This window comes from Microtus ochrogaster, chromosome 15 (assembly GCF_000317375.1).
Source record: "Microtus ochrogaster isolate Prairie Vole_2 chromosome 15, MicOch1.0, whole genome shotgun sequence".
Taxonomy (NCBI): Eukaryota; Metazoa; Chordata; class Mammalia; order Rodentia; family Cricetidae; genus Microtus; species Microtus ochrogaster.
Window position 1 is genome coordinate 18,006,215 of NC_022017.1, and position 14,999 is coordinate 18,021,213.

Here is a 14,999-nt window from a genome sequence, read left to right on the forward strand (position 1 = left end):
GGGCGGGGCGGGGCACGGGGGCCGGGCGCGGCCTGCCGCTGACCCCGCGCTGCGGCGTCGTGTCCGGTTGTGTCCTGCAGGCCGAAGAGGCAGCCGAAGCCCGCCTCGGATGAGGGCTACTGGGACTGCAGCGTCTGCACCTTCCGGAACAGCGCCGAGGCCTTCAAGTGCATGATGTGTGATGTGCGGAAGGGCACCTCCACCCGGTGAGTCCCGCGCGCCCGCGGCCGGCGTCCTCCTCCACCCCACTCCCAGCGCCCTCACCCCCGCGTGACGCGGGGACGGCGGGGCGGCCAGCCAGGCGGCGGCCGCGGTGGGGCGCGACCCAGCTCCGCCGTGGCTCGCGGCGGCGAAGGGGTCGGCGGCGGTACCGCTGCGGAGGATGAATGGTGCTAGGGGGTCGCTGGCGGCTGCGATTCTTGTGCGCGGCCGGTGCGGTGCCCCCTTCCCAGCCTGGCACGGAGACGTCGGCCGCATTGTTGTTAGTGTGCAGAGGGGTGGGGGCAGAGGGTGGAGGAAAGGCCGCGGTGTCATTCGACCCTCGGGGGAAAAAAGTGTCTCGTTGTAGGATCGGAATAGGTTAAAGTTTCTTAGTGACGGATGTCCGGAAGGGTCAGGCTAAGGTTTTGTGTCTTGTTTTTGTTCTATTTCTGTAATATTTTGCAGTGAAGTAGTTGAGAAGCGAACTCAGGAACACGTTTTTTACTCCGAATATCTGAATCTCTTGAACGATTTTTTTTTGTTAACGTGATCTTTGCCTGTTTTGAGCCTTAAATTTGTTGTGTGTCATAATTGTCTTTAAAAGATAAACACAAAGATTAAGTCTAGGAAATTCAGAGTTAGTGACATTCTCCATCTGTCTGCACTTGGAGCCTTTGAATTCACTTTCTAGAATCTTTGTGATTTGGAGCAATATTTAGATAAAGTATTTATTTTGATGCCTATGAAGCCTTTTAAAATACACTTTAGCACAGTAAGAACATTGGGAAGTTTCTTGTTGCTTGAAAAAGAGCCCCTATATAATTTTGACATATTCTAAGTAGTCCAAGTTATTTCTAAAAATGACTTATCTTGGTTTTGAATGCAATTCATAGAATTTTATTAAAAATTTAAGTGTAGAGATGTGTCAGGATTTTAATGTTTCTACAATCCTAGTTGCTTTTTAGCACACCTGTCTTGTAAATCTCAATAGGCTTTTACAGTAAATTCTTATTTACATTAGGTAACATTTTCAGCGTTTCATGTTCATTAAAAAGCAAGTTTTAAAATACCTTGTAAGTTACAGGAAAGGTTCTAAAAAGAGAAACTATTTGCTATTTTTGAACTCCTGTTTTAAATGTTTTGAAAAGCAGGATGTATCTTTATAAGTCTGTAAGGCTGGGAATGGCTTAGCATATATAATTGTATATCTACGTATTTATAAATAAGCAATATGTAGAACATTTGACTTTTTTGGGAGGCAGGCATTTTGAAGTAGAGACAGTTACTATAATCCTAATCTCTGCTGCTATATTGCTGCTTTTTTTTGTCCCCCGTATTCCTTTGTCACTATTAGAAAAATGCTGGAATTAGAAGGGCCTGTTTGTTTATTTGCAGGGACAGCATGGAAGGGGGGGAGCTGGTGTCCTACTCTACAGTTAGTCTTGGGGTTAGAGGTGCCCTGAGAAATAGAGTAGGTGGTGACACTCGGAAGAGAAGCAACAGGCTGAATACCTGGCATCTGGATGAAGAGTATAGTGCACAGGGGAGTTGGCTCAGAGGCCTACCTGGGGGCCCCTGACACTTTTTTTTTTCACCAGTATATCTGAGCTCTTGTAGATCCAATTTTTAGTGGTGGAAACATTACTTGAGGACTCAGAGAAGCATTGTCATTTGGATTGAAACTGAAGAGGCTCTGGGCAACTCACCAGAAGTCTAAGGGACACTCTGTTCCTAAAAGTAAGTGTTCTGCACTGTGACCCTCTCGGCTTCCTCCTTCCTCTCTCTGCGTTATCTCTTCTCTTTTGACTTTGGCCATAAATTGACTATAAAAGCTCTCATTTCTCTGCTTTCTGTTACCTGTCCTTCTGCTGTTTCTGAAATTGAGAGTGGAATCCATGTTCAGATAGAGCAGCAGAACAGGTCATTGTTAATAAGTAGATATGATTAGGTGCCGAGTATGTCCTTGTCCTTCAGGACGCAGAACACAGATGAAAAACCAAAGTTTTGGTGGTTGGAAGAAATGATTCCCCGCAGTTGACATCTTTATTAGCAGTTAGAGGATTTAAAGAATAAAGCTGGCAAGGACCACAGCAGGAGTGGGTAGCTGCAGAGCCTAGGGATGCAGCTTGCCAAAGCCTTGTTTGTATGACCATTACCTGTATTTGGATCCCTTGGGTCAGGAAGGCCTCTGAACCGAATCTGTCTTATTTGCCAAGTGTGGGGTGGGGTTAAGCCTAAACCATCTGAAATGTCAGGTCACTACAGAAGGTGGGTTCATGGTGTTTCTTTCAAAATTGTACTGGAATAGATATGTATTTATATATATATCTGTAATTTTCTTTTTTTGGAGACAGGGTTTTCTGTGTATCCCTGGCTGTCCTGAAACTTGCGCTATAGACTAGGCTGGCCTTGAACTCAGAGATCCACCTGCCTCTGCCTCCAGAGTGCTGGAATTACAGGAATGTGCCACCTCGAGCTGGATCATGTGTAATTTTTTTTTTTTAAGCAACTGATTGAGATGCTTTATATTAGAACAGATGACTGTTTCCTTTGACTCCATCTTCAGTAGGTTATATCATTCTGTTGATTGTGGTTATATACTTATCAAGTATGTCAGAATAAAATGTGATTGGACATAACATGTCATTTCTATTATTGAATTTCATTTTGTATTTTATGACTAGTTTAAATTTGTGTAGTTCTTTAAAAAATCTAGAATATGCACAAGAAGATAGTTCAAGGATCTTAAATTTCTATATTATCTTTTATGTTAACAGAGATAGAGGTCAAAAAGACAGTTTTCCTTTGAGTTGGCTTTGCCCTGAAGTTCAGGCTAACCTTGAACTCACAGCATTCCTCTTGTCTTAGCCTCTTGAGTGCTAGGATTACCGGCATGAGCCCCCTCAGACAGGGAGTATTTTAAAAGGAAACAAACAAATAAAACCAAATCCCAAAAAACAGGCACTACATTGTAAGAGGTGCTGCCTAGTCTCTTATACAGCTGGCTGTTTTAAAGTGAGTATTATAATAAAAACTTGGAGACTTCAGGAAATGAACTGTTCAGTAGTAAGGAAGTATTAAGAAACATAATAGAAAGGAAAGTGTTTAAGTATTGCCTTGGAAGGTACTAACTGCTGGATGATTGAATTAAGATGAATATCTTCATGTAGGAATGGACAATTTCTTGCTTAATTTGGATAGCAGATAGTTAGAAGTAAAAGTGACAAAGTTATTCTTTGGTTTTGAACTGTTGTCTTAATGCTAGTTCGTAAGTCATCCTAGTCCTACAGGCATTCGGGCATGCCTGGTAATGTAATTTTTCAGGGTAGGTGTCTTCTTGGTCTCATTTTGGGGAGATATGAAGATGTCACAGTAGAAAAGTGCTGATTTTTATGGTGGGCAGGAGTCTGATAACTCCATGTCTCATTTGAGCTTTTCACCAAGTTTCTCTAGTGTCTTTGGTTGTACAGATCTGAGATAGGTACTCCCTGTAGTGAGGAAATTGTAGTTTCTTTGCTTTTGTTAGTGTTTTGTGGGTGAGAAACACTTTGGGCTTTATATAATTTTGTAGTAAGGGGCTAGAAAGGTGGTTCATCAATTAAGAGCACAGGTGCTTTTCCAGAGGACCTAGGTTCCATTCCCAGAACTCATTTGGCAGCTTACAGCCATCTGTAACTCCAGTCTTAGAGGCTCTGATGGCCTCGTCTGGTCTCTTTTAGTAACAGGCACATACACAATATATAGACATAAATGCAGGCAAAACACTCAGAAAATAAATAAAAAATAAATTCTTTATGTGAGGTATTATATTTTTAGTGTGAACGGAAGAGATAAAATTACCTATTAAAATATGTATACTTTATAGCTAACACAGTATTATGGTTAGGAGTTGACTCTTGGTAAACGGTTATTTCAGCTTCTATAAAGTAGGAATAAACTATAAAGTACACATTTGAAGAAATTCTATAGCAACTACCTATATCAGGCGAAAGTGTTTACAGTGTAGCTATTATCTGTCACAGTGGCTTTCTGTTTGTTAGTTTGAGGTTTGGTACCAGTTTTTTATAGACACTTGGTATAGAAATAAAAAAAACAAAACAAGGGCCATCTAATGGTGTGGGTTTTCTGTTGAAACATAGTTTCTTATCCTCCACTACTTGAAGAACACTTTCACTTGTTATTTAGGTACTTATTCTCAAGGGCTTATCCTCTATTTATCTTGGGTTAAAGAACTCATACAAATTCTTTGTTTAGTAGGGAAATTGTGAAAGGGATTAAGTGTTTGGATTGTATCTAGTAATAATTTTCAGAATGCGGAAGGAGGAACCTTCTTATTTTATAATAGTTAATCTGTGACGTCCAAGCTGTTTTCCTAACAGCACTGAGCTGTTGTTCATCCTTCTTACTGTTAACTGTGTGGTGAAATGTGAAAATGTTCGTTTCAGTGTGAGTCAAAGCAGAACCGCATGCCATTGTAGTCAGTGTGCCCTTCCCCACCCGAGAGTGCTCCTGTGAAGCAGGTAACAGGTAGTCAGACCAAACGGGAAGCACATGTGTAGCTTTGCTTTTGACAAAGGAAGATGCTTGTGCTGCCTCTGGTGAAAGTCCAACTTGCTGTTTTCATTTATGTGAAGGGCTGCTTTCACTTTAAAGGCAACCTGGACGATCATAATTATTCAGATGTGAGTCTTTCACAGGTATTTTCTGAAAGTAAGCGCAGTGAGTTTGTCCTTGTCAAGAAAAAATTTGATGATGTTTTTTTTTTATCAGTGATATAAGCCAATTGAAAACCCATAATCAAAATAATGAGCTTTGGTACTTCTGAATATTCAAAAGTTTTTGTATACAGCCGTTTTACGTTTTGCTTTTCTCCATATTTTTTTGTCTGGTAAGATAAGTAATGATATCAGTGAATGTAATTTCTGGTATTTTCTTGAACTGTCTCTATATTTGGAAGATCTGTATAACTTAGTGAACTGTTTTTTCCTGATAATCAATGCAATATGGTGTTAAAGAGCCATACGTGGATAATCAAAGTACAAAATAGACAGATTTTTGAGGAAATATCTTGAAAACTTAGTTGATGGTGCTTTTAGGTTTTCCATTGCAACTAACTTTAAGAAATAACTACTGGGGCTGAAGAGATGGCTCAGCAGTTAAGAGCACTGGCTGTTCTAAAGGATCCAGGTTCAACTCCCAGCACAAGTGTCAAACTTCATTGCAGGGGAAGCCAGCATTTTTGCCATACATACATGTAGGAAATACACGAATGCATACAATAAAAAGAAAAAGAAATAACTACTTGGAAAACAGAAAATTTATAATTCCTTGAAGAAGCAGAGTTGAGACTGAGTGTGGTGGCACATGCTTTCTGGTCTAGTGCTTTGGAAGTAGCCAGGGGACATTGCAAGTTTGAGGTCAGCCTGGGCTGTGAAGTAAGACACTGTCGTCGTCTTCTTCTTCTTTTTTTTTTTTTTTAAAGAAAAAACAACTTCTTCTTTTACATATGTTTTGGAGCCTAAATATATTTCATGTTCTTGGACCAAGATAATGTAGTGCAAGAAATTAAATGCATGGACAGGTATGACAGAACACACTTTGGTTAAGCAGATGTGGGAAGTGTGCCAAAAAAAAAATCACTATACACAAACTTATCTTTATTTTGGGAAATGCAGAGGTTCTTTCTCCTTATAAAGAATATATCATTTAATTAAAATGTGATGTGTTTAAACATAAACTAGCAAACATGTATTTGTGTTTTCTGGACATAGAAAGCAAGGTCTCGTCAGTGGTAAAGCAAGTGCTCTGTCACTGAGCTTGGTCTGTTTTTATTTCCAGAACAATATACATAGATGAGAACACATAAACAGGGACTGAAAGATGGCCCAGAACTTAAGAGTGCTTTGCTGCTCTTCCAAAGAATCAAGATTTGATTTCCAGTACCTACATGGCTGCTAATAAGAGATCCGGTGACCTCTTCTGATTTCATTGGGCATTGCCTGCATGTGGAGCATATACATGTATGCAGTCAAACACTCATAAAATAAAAATAAGTGAATATTTACAAAGTCCATGTAAATGTAGCTTTTGAGAGTGTGACAAAATCCTGAGACCAAAAACTGAACTGCTGGCCCATAGCTTTACAGGCCTGTGTTTCCTGCATAGGAGGTTGACTTGAGCAGATATTCGTTGTACTTCCTGTTTAGTCTGATAAATGATGGTCTGCCTTAACTGCTAAAACTTGTTGACTTTACTGTTGTCTTCTTTGAAGTATCACCTTCTTGGTCTTGCGTGTTGGTGGCTTTTGTTTTTGAATTAAAATATTTCTTCTTTGATATCACCAACACTCCCTTATTCCTAGAAAGTCTCTGAAATTAATTTTTAACCTAGTCATATTTGACTTTTCTATATTCTTTACCTTGTATGTGTCATAAACATTTTCTAGGACCTAAGCTAGAAGCAATCATTGTCTTAACCTTGACTCAAACTTACTTTTATTTTTCGTGTACAATCTTCCATGGCTTGTTTCTCATTTCTGTTATTACAGTTCAGAATCCTGTGCCATTTTTTCCATGAGATAATGTGATATTAGACTAATTGATCTCTTTCTCAAAATGCTGCATACATCTTTTACTAAACCTACCCTGATGCTGGTCCTTGTATGTTTAAAAAAATTGGCAACTAAATAAACGATGAGTACCAAAGCATGGCGCTCAGCTGTCCGTGCTGTTCTCAGTAGTCCTGATTCTGTTTGCCTCAGGGAGAGAGGCAATAACTGACCAAAGACACGATTCTACAGCTAGCTGGGCGAACCAGTAGAGGAGCATGCACCCCCAAGAAGAGACCCCCCTCTACCAGGTGTTTGTATATTTTCACACAGGAGAAGGGTGGCTTGCGAATCTTTGATTCCTGGACTGTCGCCCCTTCAGTTAGGAAAGTCTTGTGCAGCCGCACTGATTTCAGGATGGCGGTGGCTGGAGAACAGAGTCCTCAGCATCTACTTTGTCCTCTGTCTCTTAGATCTCATCCTTGTGCTCCCCTTTCCACATGGTCCCTGAGCCTTGATGGCATTTTCTCTTATTTAGGGTGGAGCATTGAGCTATTATTCATGGTAAGTGTCACTTATCCTCAGCACTTTGACTACTGATGAGTCTCTGCAGAAATCTGACCCTACAAAAAGATGGTTTTTTGACCAGGGCCAACAGCAGTCATAATCCATGGTCGTAAACATAAAAGGCAGGTTGATGGGGCACATCATATCCATTTAGCAAAACCACAGCAGTAGCTTCTCCATAGGTTTTATGACCTCTCAGCCATGGGTCCCTATCCTGACTTATAGTTCCAAACCTAAGTTTCTTCACTGGAGCAGGCCTTGGAAGGTGGTTGAGTGTTCTCTTACCAGTCATGACACTTCTGCACCTGTGGGCACAGCTTGCCTGGCATACTGATGGTGCTAGCATACAGGATACATTGCTGAGTAAGACCTTGGGCAATTCTTTAGCAGCCTTTGTAGTACCTGTCTGTACTACAAATCATAGCTAGTCGGGAGTATGCTTTGGACTCAGCCTATCCTGATTCCCCATGTCCTGCAACCAAAGTTCTTGATGTTTTCAGTAGTAGAGTCTTAACATCTAGTTTAGCATGCAACTTACAGCACCAGTAGTAGCCTTTTTGATTTGTGTAGCTTCAGTGATCCTCCTAGCCTGGCACTAGAATTTTTATCCAGTAACCTTGTGACTTCCACAAGTGTTTGTTTTTTTTTTCATCCATGCAGGGTACCTTCATGAAAATTCTTAACCATGGTTTTAAAGTTTCTAGGCATAGACAGCTGTGGATATTTTTCAGTTACCTTATTACTGGCACTGATTCAGCCATAAGCTCAAGAATTTTGCAGTGTCCATGGCCCATGTGCCTTATGTGAATTGATTTTCTCATTTGTGCTCTTTTAGTTGCTCTTCCATGTTTTCACGATTCTCTTCTAAATCTGTGTGACATTCAGGCTTTATGTAATTGAAGCGAGGCAAGTGCCAGTGGGTCTTCAGCAGCTAATAGGAAGAAAACATGGGCAGCAGGGTCCAGAACAGCATGAAAGATCCCATCACTTGCATCAGTTTTCTCAAGAGTAGTTTTGGATAGAGCAGCTCCATAGGTAATATTACTTATTTTCCTCTAACCCATGGTCATGGATGAACTCCCTGTGTCTTGTGCATCCCCACTCCTCGTCCCTGTCCAGGTTTGCTTTTCTGTTGCTGAGATAAAACACTGACCAAAAGCAGCTTGGGACAAAAAGGATTATTATGTCTTACATAGTATAGTCTGTCATTGAGGGAACTGGAGGTAGGAACCTGGAAGAAAACTGCTTGCTTGTTGGCTCCCGGTGACTTGCTCCACTACTGACCTTATAACCTAGGACCTCTGCCCAGGGATGGCACTGCTCACAGTGAATTGGGCCCTCTGATGTCAATTAGCAAGTAAGAAAATGCCTCACAGACATGCCCACAGCCAGTCTGATATAGGCAATTCTTTAATTGAGGTCCCTCCTCTCAGGTGTGTATCAGGTGGGCTACTGAGGCTAACTGACACCTCCCATTCCCCAGGGGCGAGGTAGGGCTAGAGGTAGGGCACACCTCAGGAGGTGTGCTTTTGCTTACTCCACAGGCTCTAAGCAGGCAGTACTACTGCTAGCTGCTGCTTTCTCATTGGCTACACCTGAGTGTTGAAAGATCCCAAACTGGGAGAGCAGTTTGTACTTCCCAGGGTGGGGGAGTACATAGGATACTCTGGGAGCAGTTGCCCACCCCTGGAACAAGTTTACTCTTTTTTAATCCTTTGTACCTTCACTGAAGCTTCCCAGAGGCTCACAAGTACTCAATTTGGTTATTAGCATTTCTCCTAGAAACTAGCCCATCACACATGTCTTTGAGTGGCCATCATGACAGGCCTTCTTGACTGCTTTAGCACTTTTAATTTTTTCTTTCATTTACAAATGTATTTTATGTGTATGGGTGTTTGTCGTGTCTGCATGTATCACATGCGTGCAGTACTTTCAGAGGCCTGAAGAGAGTGTCAGATTCTCTGGGACTAGAGCTATAGAAGTTGCCATGTGGAAATTGAACCTGGGTCCCCTGGCAGAGTAACCAGTGCTCTTAACTGCTGAGCTATCATTCCAGCACTATCTTCACCACCTTTGGAGCCTGATTTTTATGCTGGTTTAGGTCACTTAGATTCTCTCAGTGCTCATGTACCTGGTAGAGACCATCTCACTAAGGAGCTCAGCAGGCACTGAGGCTTTGGCATGGGACCAAACTTAGTGAGCCCAGTCCTAGGAAGATCTCAGTCGAAGTCACAAGTTCTGTGATTTCAAAGATGGCAATGGCCATTTCAGGTGTGGACAACAGAGTTCCATAACATCAAATCCACAGTAAGTCATTCCTAAATTATTTTCCTAACCTCACTTCCTGCCGTGTATATGTCTCAGTTAGGATCACTATTGCTGTGATGAAACACGATGACCAAAGCAAGTCGGGGAGGAAAGGGTTTATTTGGCTTGCTCTTCTACATCATTATCTATCATTGAAGGAAGTCAGAACAGGAACTCAAACTGGGAGGAATCTGGAGGTAGGAGCTGATACAGAGGCCATGGAAGAGTGCTTCTTACTGGCTTGTTCTCCACGGGTTGTTCAGTCTGCTTGCTCGCTTGCTTGCGCGCGCTCTTTTTCTTTGTTTCTTTGAGACAGGGTTTCTCTGTAGCTTTGGGGCCTGTCCTGGAATTGCTCTGTAGATCTGGCTAGCCTTGAACTCACAGAGATCCACCTGTCTTTACCTTCCGTGTGCAAGGATTTAAAGCATATGCCACCACTGCCCGGCTTCAGCCTGTTTTCTTATAGAACCCAGGACCCACATGCCCTGGTAGGTCCATTACAATGAGCTGGGCCCTCCCACATCAATCCCTAATTAAGAAAATGCCCTACAAGTTTGCCTATAGCCCGATCTAATGGTAGCATCTCTCAACTGAGGCTCCCTTCTCCCCAGTGATTTTAGCTTGTGTAAAATTATCCAGGCAGCACAGATATCTTAATCAGTTCTGTGAGGTGTCACTGAAGTATTCTCAGCGGGTACTGCTGAAGAACACTTTACCCTTTCCCACACTGAAATTTGTGAGTGTGTGGTTGTGCTGTGTAATTATTCCTAGTGAATCATCAAAATGCAGTAAAATTATTGAGATGTTTATCTGCTCTGTAGGGCAGATAATGTTTTATTCATTTCAGTCCTCCCAAACTAGGAAAGCACCTGGAGCATTCTAGATATTTAAATGTTTCCAATTAACATTTCTTTAATTTTTCTTGTTTCTCTGACTAATGAGTTTTCCAAACATTTTTAAGATCACGTTTAAAAGGTTTTTATCAGATTATTTAGTTCATAAGTTTCTATTGTCTTAAAAATAAGGATGATATTGTATAGAAAACCTTAATGTTTAAAAAATTCTCTGACTTATTGGTGTGTGTGTCCACGTGGAGGTTAGAAGAGAACCATTGAGAATTGGTTCTTTTCTTATCTGTTGATAACTCGGGCATCAGGCTTGCCCAACAGGGACCTGTACTTGCTAAGCTATCCTGCAGGTTCTCCCTTAGTATTTTATTTTATTTTATTTTATTTTTATTTTTATTTTTTTTAAAACTTTTGCCTTTGCTGATTTTTTTTAAAGATTTATTTATTTATTATGTATACAACATTCCTTCCATGTATGTTTGTATGCCAGAAGAGGGCACCAGATCTCCTTATAGATGGTCGTGAGCCACCATGTGGTTGCTGGGAATTGAACTCAGGACCTCTGGAAGAGCAATCCGTGCTCTTAACCTCTGAGCCATTTAAAGGGTAGTTTGGAAAGTTACTATTTTTTATGATCTCATTTGCAATATTTGGGGTCTTATTATTCAGTTATTGAAAATTATATAGTCTGGATCCAGGTATGGTACCACATGTCTTTAACCCTAACACTTGGAAGGCAGAGGCAGAAGGCTCTCTGTAAGTTTGAGGCTGGCCTAGTTTATATAGCATGTTGCAGAACAGCCAGAGATATGAGGAGAGACTCTCTCAAACAACAACAACAATAACAAACAAAACCCAAACCTAACAACCAAACAAAAAATTATGTAGACTAAAAATGACAACAGTAAAATTATGACATTTTTTGAAATGTATTATGTTCCTTGACTAAATTTTAAGTTCCTGAGTGACTTCTTCAATTTAAGGTATTTTTTCATTGGTGTGTGTGTGTGTGTGTGTGTGTGTGTGTGTGTGTGTGTGGATGTCCATGGGGAACTGGAGAGGTGGCAGTGGTTAAGAGCATTTGTTGCTCTTGCAGAAGACCTGGATTCCGTTCCTGGCACTCACACCATCCGTAATTCAAGTTCTAGGGAATCTGGTGTCCTTTTCTGACCTTCTTGGCACTAAGCCTTTATGTGGTGCAAATACATACATGCAGTCAAAACAAATAGCATTAAGTAGTAAGGGGTGGCTTTCACTGTTCTGGAGGACATGTCAACAGCTTCTTGTTGCCAGGTTAGTTTGAATGACCTTTTTTCCTACTATTTTTGGTTCACTTTGGTCACAGTCCCTTCCTAGGTAGCCTTCCATTTGCCTTAATCTAGTCTCTGTGGTTGGGAAGGAGGAGTATCTAGTCACAGCACGGTGCCAGAGCCAGATAGATATTCAGCAGGTTTTCTGGCTGCTGCTTGGTCTCTTCATTCTTTCTTCTTTGGTAGAGAGTTTATAAAACTAGCTGAAATGTCACTTTATTGTGTCTCAGGGTTATCTAGAGTGTTATTACACTTAGTCACTTAGTGGGAATGCAACATTGGGGTGTCAGCTGTCATTCTAGGCCTTTTTGTTTTGTTTTGTTTCGTTTTTTGAGACAGGGTTTCTCTGTATAGCCCTTGCTGTCCTGGAACTAGCTCTGTAGACCAGGCTGGCTTCAAACTCATGGAAATTCACCTGCCTTTGCCTCCCCAGTGCTGGAATTAAAGGTGTGCATCACCACTACCCTGCTCATTCAAAGATTTTTTTTATTATTTATTTATTTATTATGTATATAATATTCTGTCTGTGTGTATGCCTGCAGGCCAGAAGAGGGCACCAGACCTCATTACAGATGGTTGTGAGCCACCATGTGGTTGCTAGGAATTGAACTCAGGACCTTTGGAAGAGCAGGCAATGCTCTTAACCACTGAGCCATCTCTCCAGCCCCCTCATTCAAAGATTTTAAACCAAAAGTTTCTTCTAAATCCTTTAATGAAACCTTTGGTTTAAAACTCATATTTTCCTTAAATTATTCCATTTAAGCCGGGCGGTGGTGGCGCACGCCTGTAATCCCAGCACTCGGGAGGCGGAGGCAGGCGGATCTCTGTGAGTTTGAGGCCAGCCTGGTCTACCAAGGGAGTTCCAGGACAGGCTCCAAAGCTACAGAGAAACCCTGTCTCAAAAAAACCAAAAAAAAAAAAATTATTCCATTTAAAGTTTGTAATAAAATTATGTTCTTATGATTTTTAAAGAAAGTATTCATTTAACCAAATATTTGTTGAACTTCTAGTGTTTTATTTGATTCTTAAGATTTCTAGTCTTCCTATTGTTACATAAGTTGTTCTATCATTGACAATCATCTACTTTAAAAGATTCTGTAGACATTTGATAATACTGTTTATTTTAGAAAATTGTAGAACTAGGATTTTAGGGTTGGCAGGGCTCTTTCAGGAGCCTTGAATGCATTCTCATTTCCTGGGACATGCTAGTTGTGATTGCTTGATCTCCAGGAGGTCTCAGGCAGTCTTCAGAGGAAAGACTCAGAGATTTGTGGTAGGAGTTTGGTGTTCAGGTTCTTAAATGAGTTCAGGGCACTGTTGGGTACAGACTCCTTTTGGGATTTTCAGCTGCATTTGGAAGATATTGGTAGTATTGTCCTAGAGAACCAATTGGTAGTGCTGGGAATCTGATAGAATGAGGTCTTCACTGTGTTTTTCTTTTATTTGTGTTGTGTTTGGACTTAAGGCTATAGTCTAATATTTTGGTGATGGAGGTGACTGTGTGGAGACAGGCCAGGCCAATAGCTAGTTAATTTGTGATTAAAGTACCTGGGGTCTAGGGTCTTTTATCTAGCTAAGGTAAAATGTAAACTCCCTAGCAAGCATCTTAAGGGTTTCTTCTAGATATTTATTGGTAACTTCTAACATAAAACATATTTCCTATTAATAGGAACCAAAGAGCAGGACATGAAGGCTTATATCTGTAATACCAACTTGTGGGAAGCTGAGGGAGGATTGCTTGGACCAATCACAGCCATTTAATTTAGATAAAGCATGACCACTTGTTTGGGCTATTTCAGTGCCTGACAGACACAATGCTTTTGGTTTTTCAAAACAGGGTTTATCTGTGTAGCCGGACTGTCCTGGAACTTGCTTTGTAGACCAAGCTGATCTGGAACTCAGAGATTGCCTGCCTCTGCTGGGACTAAAGGCTTGTGGCACCATACTTGATTCACTTAGGAAATACTAGCAGAAGTTTTAGCAAGTCTTCTGAATCAGCAGGGGAGTGTTACTGCTCTGGCCAAGGTGGAAAATGTCCTGCTCTTCACAGTCCACCTAGACTTGTGGTAGCATGCATTATTGTTTTTAATTCTTACATGTCTCTAATGTCATAACGAACAGCAAGCAAACATTGAAAGAATCTAAATTGTAAGAGTTCCCTGCAGTTAGCAGCATGGTGTTTAAGTTGTAGATGCTGGAGTTCCACTCTTAGATTTGAGTATTTTTTTTCTTTTGTTTTCTCCTCTTGTAAGCTTTTTAAATTTGTTTTTATTTTACCATTTTCTGACTTTTTATTATCAGTTTTTCTCATTTTTAAAAATGGAGATTATAAAATACTTTCTTTAGTTTTAAATGAAAGTAGTAACCATAAAGTTCTTAGCACAGGGCCTATTCTTAAAAGTGTTAGCTAAAGCAGTCAGGTGTGCCAGTGCTGGTACAGCAGTAGTCCTGAGTACAAAACACGTGGATCCCAGTGTGCTAACCCACGCTGTCAGAACGTAAGAGTCATTTCTCACAGATTAATCTACCTGCCTTCCTCCTGTCCTTACACCTCCTCTTCCCTTTCCTCCTGCTTGTGTGTGTCAGGAGGGGGAGAGCAGGAAGAAATGGACTTTGTAGTCTAGCCATGTCGATTGTCATATGACATCGTGACCAGAACAGTAAGTTTAACATTTACTCTCTGAGCAGCACCCCAGTAGTGTGTGTGAAGAACAGAGTATGCTGAAGTGTTAAGCAGCAAACGTGGAAGCATTCTCTGCTAAAATGATGGTTGTGTTCTGGAGGAATGTTGGTTTTGTTTCACCCTTCCTTCCTAGAATGTTTTCTTCTTAAGGGAACCATTTGTTCAAGAGTCACATTTTGGTCTAAATCCTCACCTTGCCATTTATTTCCTAAGAGATTTTGGTGATGAGTAAAAGTGGTAAAGGGTGTAGTGTAGCGTATTTAATGTGTGTCGGTCACTAATGATTGTAGAGTATTAATTGAAATTCTCACTGCCTGTCTGCATCTTACATAGGAACTATAGAGACCTTTGTTATTTATCTCATTATGGTATTGCCTTAAACTTGTTTCCACTTATTTTCTTTTTTTTTTAAAGATTTATTTATTTATTATGTACACAGTGTTCAGCCTCCACACCTGCAGGCCAGAAGAGGGCACCAGATCTCATTACAAGTGGTTGTGAGCCACCATGTGGTTGCTGGGAATTGAACTCAGGAC

The 14,999-nt window shown here is 40.9% G+C and overlaps 1 protein-coding gene and 1 long non-coding RNA gene across 2 annotated transcripts in view; both read left to right on the top strand.

Annotated features, from left to right (window-relative positions):
* Yaf2 (YY1 associated factor 2) overlaps positions 1-14,999 on the top strand; it is a 68,556-nt gene that overhangs the window by 766 nt on the left and 52,791 nt on the right. The window contains 1 exon segment of the mRNA XM_005354491.3: positions 43-206. Coding sequence (XP_005354548.1) covers positions 43-206 — 164 coding nt within the window.
* LOC113456743 overlaps positions 220-14,999 on the top strand; it is a 23,408-nt gene continuing 8,628 nt past the window's right edge. The window contains exons 1-2 of the long non-coding RNA XR_003377490.1: positions 220-481; positions 1,800-1,938. This is a non-coding gene — a long non-coding RNA (uncharacterized LOC113456743). The remainder of the gene's footprint in view (positions 482-1,799; positions 1,939-14,999) is intronic.